Here is an 11,402-nt window from a genome sequence, read left to right as displayed (position 1 = left end):
ATACAAAAAATTAGCTGGGCATGGTGGCGCGTGCCTGTAATCCCAGCTACGCAGGAGGCTGAGGCAGGAGAATTGCCTGAACCCAGGAGGCGGAGGTTGCAGTGAGCTGAGATTGAACCACTGCACTCCAGCCTGGGTGACAGAGTGAGACTCTGTCTCAAAAAAAAAGATTGCATGCAATCTTTCTTCTGTAAAGGATATTTTTCTTCAATCATCATGCCTCAAGTTAATTATTTAGGTGTGTGTAGAGAGTAAGAGGGAGGGCAGTGGATGGGTTTGTTTCCGATACTTGAGTTTGCCCACACTGAGGAATAGCTATGGCCAAACAACTCTTGCCATGTGTTTGAAATGAACTCCTTTAATCACAGAGAAACAATAAAAACAGAAAATAAAGAAACCTTCTGTCAAATGACCTGTTGAACAGCAGCAACCAAGTTGACAATTGTCTCATGTCCTGCTACCTGGCTCAAGAGCTAAAAGGGAGCTATGAGAGGGTGGGAGGAAAGAAGGTTGAGAGCGGGTGAGAGAGGTTGGGAGGTTATTGACTGGGAAGGTAGAATGCCCCAAATGCCAAAGATTTATTCCTAGAATAATCAGAATCAACACCCAAGATGCTCCAGGTGGCTTTAATATTTGACACTGCTCCCTTTTTCCACAATGCTAAAAATATGATGCCTAAACCCAAGAGGCACTAACGCCTCTGACATGTGTCCCATTCATTTTGGAAAACATTAGTTTAACATGAATATAATATAAGACTCTTGCAGCATCAGGGAGTACAAACTAAGTGGAGAGTCACAGAAATGGACTTGTTTTATTGATCTAGAGGTAGGGTCAGTAAAGTACAAACTGTAGGCCAAATCCACCCTTTCATCCATTTTTTTTTCCTAACCTTTGAGCTGGAAAACTAATAGCAAGGGAAATACATTTTACAACACATGAAAATAATACAGAATTTAAATTTCAGTGTCTGCAAATACAGTTATATTGAAACATACCATACTCCTTTGTATCTTATCTAGGGGTGCTCTACTGCTAAAATGGCAGAATTGAGTCATGTGACAAGACCATATGGCCTAGAAAAAACCTAAAATATTTACTGTTTGGTCCTTTACAGAAAATGTTTGCAGATACATGATGTAAACCTCCAAGTCCCCAAAGTATATAAAACTTACGTTTCAGATTTTAATATCTTTGCATATTTTACCCTGGAAAACCTTAATGACTAAGCAAAGCATACTGATTATATTGGTTGAGTCTGGGATTTTGTGAAACATACTAAACCAGAAAGATTACCACATTTAGAATCACCAGAATACAGTGGTTTGAGACCAAAATCTTTTAAAGCGAGAGAGCTGCTTCAGAACAGCCTGTTTAACTTCCAGGTGAGTACAATAACATGGCACCGGAAGTCATTCTAATGCTTAACTATTTATTACACCGACATGAAAATTGTACTAAAAACTCAGTTCACATTTCATCACATAGCTCTAAAATGAAGTTCCACCCCCTAAATCCATTCCCATTTTCTCAGTCACAACTTTCTTTCCCACCTTAAACAGAAGCAAAACTCTCAAGCTTCCAGAACCACCTTGTTTCAAGAGACATTGCAACATATAGCAAGACATCCGCACAATTCTTTTCTCTGAGCTCTTCCTGGCAAGAAACTGCTGCCTTGGGTGGAGCTGATGAACAGGAATAAGCATTCTAAAAAGCAGGGATGATTACAAAGGGAATTGCTGACCATAACTTCTAATAAGAGTATTAGGGAACTTAACAGGACTAAACCTGAACGTACCTCCTGGCTGCAGACTGTGAGAACAATTCTCCAGATGAGCAGGACTGGCGGCTGTCTTCTTACGATGACGTTCTGGATCCTGCAAAAGCAATGGTCTTCAGTTAGCAGTCTTAAACATCACCATGCAGAAAGTGAAATTAAAGCAGATTACATTACTCCAAATCTTTGCCTGCTTCTCCACAATACCACCTTTCCATGATGTGACATAGTGAACCGTCTTGAAACGAGAAGACCACCAAGTTCTTTTGCTTAATCTAAAGCCAAACTGAAACTTCTCCACGGAAGCTGTACCCGTTCACGAGGAGGGAATCACACGAGGGGGTGCAGCCATCTTGGTGCAATGCTTTATATTAACTGGGCTCAGGGGCAGGCTCAGGGGCTTTAAGATGCAAAAGAATTCACACAGGTGGCAATTGTTAATTACAGTGCCCATCCCACAAGCACGGACCTTTGACCCAATAGCAAACTAAAGTAGATTGGATAGAAATTCTGTTATAATCCAGGCCCCTGAAGATTTATAAAAAAAAAAACCATGTTGTAATATTCTTGTTTTCATCGTTTTTTACATAATAAAATAACTTCTAGGGTCTACTGAGAGATACCTCTACTTAGGAAACTATGACAATAGCTTCTAATCCTAACATTTTTTAAGAAAGGAAAGTCTGGCCGGGCGCGGTGGCTCACGCCTGTAATCCCAGCACTTTGGGAGGCCGAGGCGGGTGGATCACGAGGTCAAGAGATCTAGACCATCCTAGTCAACATGGTGACACCCCGTCTCTACTAAAAATACAAAAAATTAGCTGGGCATGGTGGCGCATGCCTGTAATCCCAGCTACTCAGGAGGCTGAGGCAGGAGAATTGCCTGAACCCAGGAGGCGGAGGTTGCGGTGAGCTGAGATCGGGCCATTGCACTCCTGCCTGGGTAACAAAAGCAAAACCCGGTCTCAAAACAAAAAAAAAAAATATGAAAAAAGAAAGGAAAGTCTTGGGTTCTAAATTGTCTTTTATTCAAAGACTATAACTTAGTTTTCTTAATTTCCTCCTGCTAGGGAAGCTAAATAACTTGTCTCAGAGATTCACTTTGATTAAGTTTTACCCATTACAATGGAATATTCCTTTATTTTATTTTATTTTTTTTGAGACAGGAGCTTGCTGCTCTGTTGCTCAAGCTGGAGTGCAGTGGCATAATCACAACTCACTGTGACCGCAAACTCCTGAGTCAGACTATCCTCACACCTCAGTCTCCCAAGTAGCTGGAACCACTGGTACACGCCACCACTCCAAGGTATTTTTTCTTCTTTTTTTGTAGAGACAGGGGTCTTGCTTTTTTGCCCAGCGTGGTCTTGAACACCTAGGCTCAAGTGATCCACCGGCCTTGGTCTCCTAAAGCGCTGGGATTACAGGTGTGAGCTACTGCACTGAAGTTTAAACAGCATGCATTAAAGAGGAATAACTAGTATTGGCAGCATTTGCAAGTCAAAATACAGAATGTCGAGTTAAATTTGAATTTCAGGTAAACAGTAAATACATCGTTAGTATATGTGTATGTACCATGTAATATTTGAGACATACTTGTATTGAGAACATCATTGTGCTAAAACATATATTTGTTGTTTATCAGAAATTCAATTTTAGCTAGGCATCCTGAATTTTATTTGCCAACCCTAGAAGCATCTTTAACTCGAAATGTTTCTTGGTGAACAAGTAGCGGGGGGAAGCGTTTTGTGAGTGTGTCGTGCCTAATCTTGGAAGACAGAAGTTCTTGAGAACTTTGAAACAGGCTCTAGTACCGTTAGGCCTCTCAGTTCTCCCATCGGTGGAATGAGGGGTGTGAAGTATAAATGTTGCATAGGCCTGTAATGAGAAATTTTAAAACTAATGATAGTTCAGTTTGGTATAAATGGCAACATCCTTGATTTTTTTTAACCTCTTTAGATTGCTTGTGTATGAATCTTACTGAGTGTAATTAATTTATTAGTGAATTAAATGAATAAAAACTGTTTGGATGCTTCCAGCTCCGGTCATGGACCACAGCATGAACTATCAGGTGTAGCTTAGCAACTAAATAATGAGAAGGCATTTTCTCTTCAGCTTTGGTGCCTTTTTCTCTACCAAATAAATCAATTTAAAGCTCATCTCGACACTCCTGCATCCCCTGCCCCCATCATTTCAATGTGAAAAGAGGAAACGGATTCAAGCAACTTAATCCAATTGCTTTTTTGAGAAACAGACTTCTTAAGTATTGCCTCAGACTATGTCTGACCTCTTGAACTCACAGAGGGGAAATTAAGGCAGAAAAATCTAGCAGTTCAAATTGCTGTAGCTTCAAGACCTGGTAAGATTTAATCTTTTTGGTTCCCTAAGGCAAATAAGGTTGAGCAAAATATCCAGAGAGTAACATGTTGAAGAATGGTTTATTTTTAAGGACTGAAAATGGCCCCAAACACCAAGCATTTAGGAGGGTAGAAGTTACAGAAGTTCGTGGTTATTTAGTTACCAAAGCGTAATGACGTAAGTCAACAAATCAGAAGAGAGGCATTGAATGCAAAGCAAAAGAAAACTTAGATAGGTACAATATAAGAAATCTTTTGCCTTGGATAACTTTAATTTCAAGGTATTCATGGTGGATGTAATATCATATCTACCTCAGAATTACTTTTATCATGCAGTGGGTCAGGACATGTTTCCAGTTCTTAGATTGGCTTCCTCTGAGGAGTCCCCTGAATATTCAGTCCAAAAAGCCTCACTACAAAGTGAAAAAACCCGCAGTAGCATCCCCAAGCATGCCATGGTAGGTCTAAAACCTGGCTCATTTTGGGGAAGGTCTTAGAACTCATGGATGGATTTTTATCCTTGGAAAATTCCACTGCTAGAGATTTTCAAATAATTTAAAAGGGATCATGGTACATTTATATGAGAATAAGATCCTCAAACTATTGTATATATTCAAGAGTCACCTAGGAAATCTTTTAAATGCAGATTTCCAGTCTCCATCTGGAAGACTGAGGCAGAGAATCTGCTCTGATAGGTCTCAATTTTTCTGTTCATATTTTTTTTTAACAATCTATATAACATGTGTTGATTATGTCTTAGGATCAACGTAATGTGCTAAGTGCTAGAAGTTTAGAATTTAAATATGTACTATGTTCCTTCTCATAAGTTTATCATTTGATGTGTTTATTTCTCAGAGAAGGCCTATAGGGAACAGGTATACAAAAGAAACCTCAGGTCCAAAAAGATCACAGCATGTGCTGCAAGACACACAGTTAGTACATACAGAAGTCAAGTCTGCAATGAGGCAAGTTAATTCATTCATTATTTTTCACTTCTTTTCTAACTATTTTCCTGCCACACCTGCCCACTGTATCACTGTGGACTACTCACTGCCGTCTAAACCCACCAGACCTACACCTGCCCCAGGACTTTGGCCTTTTTTCCTCCTTTATGCCAAAAACATTCTTCCCGTTATCTGGCTTACTGCTTCACTTCCTTCTGTCTCAGATCAAGTATCACCTTCTCAGTAGACCTTCTGTGACCACATTATTTAAAATTACAGCCTTCCCACAGAGCACCCTACCCTTCTTTCCTGTCTTCTCAGTCTTCTGAAATGTGAAGTTTAACGGATAAAGTGAAGACATGCCATCCTACCAATCTGACGTGTAGCATACTCAGCATTTGGAGTGATTTACTTACATCTAATGGTTTCTTGCCTGGCTCTGCTAGGATGGTAACTCCCAAACCTTAGCAGCATCAGGATCACCAGAAGTGCTTTTTAAAACACAGATTCCTCCTTCTCAGCCCCAGTGGTGCCAGTGAGCGGACCATTTTGAGCAGCCTTGCCATAAGGCACCAGTTCTCATCTAGGGAAGATTTTGTCCCCAGGGAATACTTCATAATATTTGGAGACTTTTTTTTTTTATTGTTACAGCTGGAGTCGGGGAGCCACCTGGCATCTTGAGAATAGGGGCCAGGAATGCTACTAAATATCCTACAATACACAGGACAGCCCCTACAACAAAGACCTATCCAGCTCAGAATGTCAGTAGTGGGGAAGCTGAATAACCCTGTCCTAGATGAATGCTTCTTAAATGCTACTATGCATCAAGAACAGCAGGGCTTATTAAAAGTTATATCATTTGATTGCACCTCCAGAGTTTCTGATTTGTTAGATAGGTTCAGTGTGGAGCCTGAAAATTTACATTTCTACTAAGTACCCAGGTGAAGGAAATGCTATTGGTCCAGGGCCAACCCTTGGAAAACAACTGCAGAATGAAAAGTTCCACAAAGCAGGGATCGTGGTCTCTTTACTCACTTCTTACCCCAGCAATAGAATGTGGTACAGTATAGTCACTCAAGTTTCTAATTTTTTAATAACAGCACCACTACACCATGCTTTCACATGACAGTTCTGACACCAAGGATTCTTGGATCACACATTGAGAAACAAGAGTTGTTTGAGTAGCAAATTTCAGATGCCATCTATTCCTATTGACCCCTCAGCTCATTTACTACCAACCAAAGAAGCCTGAGAAGAGTTTGCATGTTTGCCGCGGCAGTCCTAGCAGTCTGCCTGCGGGCGATGCTCAAATTACATCCCCACGCTGAGCTCTGTACAAAAGAAAGAGTCAAATGCAAGTCTCTGCATTCTCTATTTATGATGAAACTACACGATCTTACAACCACCTGTCACACAATTCCCATTTTCAAAACGGCCAGAGAATTTATTCACACACACACTTAGTTCTTCAATCTGATCCTTGAGTGAGGCCGCTAGTGTTGTAACATGATTGGGAATCGGTGTGTCTTGAATGGACTTGTGCCTCCATAACCACATCTCTGGCAGCTGTCCACTTTAAGATGGTATCTTCCAGGTGCTGCCAATTACCTCTCCTTACATCATTTTTCTGAGGGAATATTAAATTCAGTTCCTTTCATCATGTGCCCAAAGCCAACAATGAAGCAGTTGATCTCCATAATTCAAACATGTCTGATGTCTTTGATTCAATGGCCCTGTTTAAGACAGGCATTTAATGAAGAACCGGTGAATGAGACGTTTAATGGCTAAAGTGAAGACACTCCATCTTACAAATCTCTTTTTACTCGTGTGGAATCATCAGCCAGTGTTATTGATTTGCATTTACTGACTGGACTTTCTATTGTGTTCAGATGATAGTATGCTCTGCTGGTGCCTGCAGGCTATTAGTTTCAGGGTGAAGCTTGCCGTCCTGAAAACCAAAGTCTTCTCTATTGAACTGAAAAAGCTGAAGCAACCACCATGGCTCAGAGAACTCAACACATTTCAGAAAGCCGTAAAAAGTATTTCACTAGTTGTCTTTATCTTACAAGAGTGAGAATTGACGTAGAAATAATCAAAATCTAAAAAGATATGTTCATTATTTTAAAAGCAGCACTATTGAGATATAGTTTATATACCATACAATTCACCTGTGTAAATGTACAGTTCAAAGATTTTTGGCAAATTTAGAGTTGTGCACCTATCACCACTATCTAATTGTAGAGCATTTCCATCATCCCCTCAACCACAAAAAAATAACCCTGAGCCAATTTGTAGTTACCTATCACCAGCCCCAAACACTAATTTACTTTCTGTATCTGTAGATTTGCCTTCTTGGAGAATTCCATGTAAGTTGAATCATACTATACGTTGTCTTTTGTGTCTGGCTACATTCAGTGAGCAAGATGGTTTTTAAGGATCATCTGCATTGTAGCACATGATCAGTACTTCATTCCTTTTTGTTTACAAACAGACTAAACTGCATAGATATATTACAATTTGTTTATTCACCAGTTGGTGGACATTTGTTTTGCATTGTTGGGCTATTATGAATAATGCTGCTATGAATATTTATGTACAAGCCTTTATGTGGACATATTTTCATTTTCCTTGAGTACATTCCTAGAAGTAGAAATCCTGGGTCATATACTAAATCTATGTTTAACTTTTTTAAATGTCAAACGGTTTTCCAAAGTGGCTGGATCATGGTGTAATCCCCCCAGCAACACAGGAGGGTTCCAGTGACTCCACAGTCCCTTGAATATTTGTTATTGTCTATATTTTTTACTTAGCCACACATGGTTCACTCTTAATGAAATGTGTGATGATGAAATGTGTGAAACGGTGCTTTCAGATTTTTCCCCACATATAAAAATACATCCAGCATTTATTGAGGGCCTGCTATATGTCATGTCTTTTAAATATATTACTGTTAACCTATCACTAACAAAATGAAATGTCATCTAAAGTTTATAAACGAAAAAATTAGGTTTTGAAAACTTAAAATTTCCCCATGGAATCCCAGCAAGCAGGTCGCAAATCTGAATTCAATGCCACAAAACGTAAATGCAAGAGTTATTCATGCAAAAGTCAAGACACATTTGAAATACAAGCATGGGCTTCAGTTTACCTCTGAATGGCCAAGATATTTCTACTAATGTCATTAAAAAGAGGAATTAACAATCAATAAATTCAACTATTTCTAATGATTACAGATTTTCTTTGAAGAAACTCTACTGAAATTCTAATGAACAATTTCACCTCAAAATTTTCTCTTAAAATGTCAAATCCCAAAGTTGTAGTTTTGCCTCAGGATTTAACCAGCAAGGCATTTATGACAATCAAAACTCAAATGAAACATACTTCATAGCAATGAAAATGCTGAATGGTTTTTATTAACTCTACTAAATCATTTGCTACCATCAAAAGATGTAAATTCTGACAACTGCTGTTCATGTTTGAGTGCTTAAAACACATCTATCGCCAGTTTCTGGAGTCCTGGCTGTGATTGAAGAGTATTGATGTTTCATCTAGCATGTATTTCATTATAGATAGGTTATTGGCAGAATGGTGTCCAAAGGCACTAGATGGAACTACTCCAACTGAAAATCTTTAACTTATCACCTACTCTGGCCATAGCTTCCTTTTTTTTTTTTCTGAGACAAAGTCTCACTCTGTTACCTAGGCTGGAGTGCAGCGGTGTAATCACAGCTCACTGCAGCCTTGCCTTCCCCAGGATCAAGCCATTCCCCCAGTACAGCCTCCCTAGCAGCTGAGACTACAGGTGTCCACCACCATGCCCAGCTAACTTTTTGTATTTGTAGAGGCAGGGTCTCATCATGTTACCCAGGCTGGTCTCAAATTCCTGGGTTCAAGCAATTCTCCACCTCCCAAAATGCTGGGATGACAGACATGAGCCACCACGCCAGGCCTGGCCACAAACTCTTAACCTACCCTTGCTCTCTCTTGCCACCAATATGACTTCATCTGATCGACCCTTTTTCATTCAAATGGCCATCCTGCTTTCTCAAAGCTAATTCTTCTCTGCCTTGGAGATAATGTAAACACTGGCTTGAAATAATCAGCATTTCAGAAAGGATAACTTCATTCCCTTAGGATTTATTATTTGACCTGTTTGACACAGAAGGTTTGCTAATGAGTGCTTGCTTCCCTGTTTTGTTTCAGAATATCTATTGATATAGTTCCTTGTTCCTCAACAATTGGTCCACAGACTGTTAGCATCAGCATCCTCTGCAAGCTTGTTTAAAATGCAGAATTTCAGGCCTCATCCTTTACCTACTAATCATAATCTGCGTTTGAATAATCTCCCCAGCTGATTCCTATGTGCTAGGTCATTAACTTTTGCACAGGCTCTCAGGTCTAACCCATAGACCCAGAACCTCACATTACCCAGTTGAAAATCTGCACCTATCAGGAGTAATAACAGGGAACATTTATCGTTCAGAAAGCACTTCCTTCTCTTCTGTCTGCATAGGTTTCTTCCCTCTGCCTCCAAACATGCTAAAGCCACTCTCTATTAAACAACAAAATCTCTTGACTCTGTTATCCCGTTGAGGAAGAATGCAATACTGTTCACATTTATCTACTTCCTCTCCCTGTGAAAGTATCTAACATCCCCATCCTGTTGAGCCAAGATTTGCCTGTATGACTTGTTTTGGCCAATGAAATGCAAGCAAAAGTGATATGTGTCATTTCCAAGCAGAAGCTTTAAGAGTCAGTGATGCCTTGCCCCTCTCTCTCCACTGTCACAAGCCTGGCAATGGTTCCGTCAACTTGAGTCCAGAAAGAAGACAACAAGGAGCAAAACTAAATGTGACTTATGGAGGGCAAGTAAATTTGCTGTTGAAAGCGACAGAGATTTGGGTCCACTTGTTACAGCATAATTTTGCAAAAGCTTACTGATACACCTTGAATCACTATTGTTTTCCTCTTTTTCAATTATAAAGGAATAAATTTCCTAGAGGGAGAAATCTTATTTAGAGATTCACTCACATCTGAATTCTCAAGAACTTAGGTTATCCTCTCCTCTCCTGCCAACTCTGCCAAAAAACATTTTTAGGGTTGTCATTCTTCCTCTAATTTCTAGATTACTCCCAGTTTGCATTATAATTTTTATTTCTCCAGAGCAGGAATCAGCAAATATTTCTTGTAAAGGTCCCGACAGGAAACATTTCAGGTTTTGCAGACCATATGAACTCTCTCACAACTACTCAGCTCTACCCTGGTAGCATGAAAGCAGCCTTAGAGACTACATGAGTAAACGGGTGACTATTGCTATGATCTGAAAATTCATGTGTTGGAAACTTAACCCCCAATGCAACTGTGTTGGGAGGTGGGGGTCTTTCAGGAGGCGTTTAGGTCATGAGGGTTCTACCCTCATGAATGGATTCATGCTGCTATAAACAGGACTTGGAGGAGTGGATCCACTCTCTCTTGCCCTTCAGCCTTCTTCCAGGTAAGGACACAAAAGGAGGCCTTCAGCAGATGCCATCATCTTGATCTTGAACTTCCCAGCCTTCAGAACTGCGAAAAATATCTGTGCTTTTTAAATTACCCAGTCTCCAGTATTAATTGTTATACCAGCACAAAACAAAGGCAACTGTGTTCCAATAATCCAAAGTGTTTGGATTATAGGCATGAGCCACCATGCCTGGTTGAGTCAATGAATTCTTATTCTTTCATAAAGTAAGAAGAGCCAGCTGTCAAGAGGATGGTTAAATAACAATATGTAGTCAATCCTACTCATTAGTGGAGTCTGTACTTGTGAATTTGTGTACTCACTAAAATTTATTTGTAACCCCCCAAAAATGATACTTGAGGTACTTTCACAGTCATTTGAGGACAGGAGCAAAGCCATGAAATATGTGAGTGTCCCAATGTGCAGGTCAGCTAAGGCCAGACAAGGCAACACTCTGCCTTTTTGTTTCAGCTCACACGCTGTAAACAACTGTGGGATTTTTTGCTGATCTTTTTAGTGCCACAATTCTCATATATTCTGTGCTACATGTTGGTGCTTTCACTGTTCAAAATGGCCTGCAAGCACACGCTGAAGTGTTGTTTAGTGGGCCTACACTCAGGAATGCTGTGATGTTCTTTATGGAGAAAATATGTGTATTTGAGAAGCTTCTTTCAGGTGTGAGTTACAGTCCTATTGGCTGTGAGCTCAATGTTAATGAGCCCATAAAACAAGGTTACACATTGCTCAATTGATGGAATTATTGTAACCAGAGCTTCACAGGAACCTAACCCTGTATTTCCCCTAGAAACAGTATTTGCTAAGGCAGCAGT

General features: G+C 39.9%; 1 protein-coding gene across 1 annotated transcript in view; it reads right to left on the bottom strand.

Moving 5' to 3' along the window:
• Nucleotides 1-194: 194 nt before the first annotated feature.
• LOC116538152 overlaps nt 195-11,402 on the bottom strand; it is a 34,133-nt gene continuing 22,925 nt past the window's right edge. The window contains exon 3 of the mRNA XM_032260403.1: nt 195-1,877. Within this exon, the coding sequence (XP_032116294.1) occupies nt 1,598-1,877 (280 nt within the window). The 3' untranslated portion in view covers nt 195-1,597. The remainder of the gene's footprint in view (nt 1,878-11,402) is intronic.

Source organism: Sapajus apella, unplaced genomic scaffold (assembly GCF_009761245.1).
Source record: "Sapajus apella isolate SASKATOON/1434 unplaced genomic scaffold, GSC_monkey_1.0 scaffold4, whole genome shotgun sequence".
In the NCBI taxonomy this organism is placed as follows: Eukaryota; Metazoa; Chordata; class Mammalia; order Primates; family Cebidae; genus Sapajus; species Sapajus apella.
The sequence above is the reverse complement of the archived record's forward strand: the minus strand, read 5'-3'. Positions and strand labels throughout refer to the sequence as shown.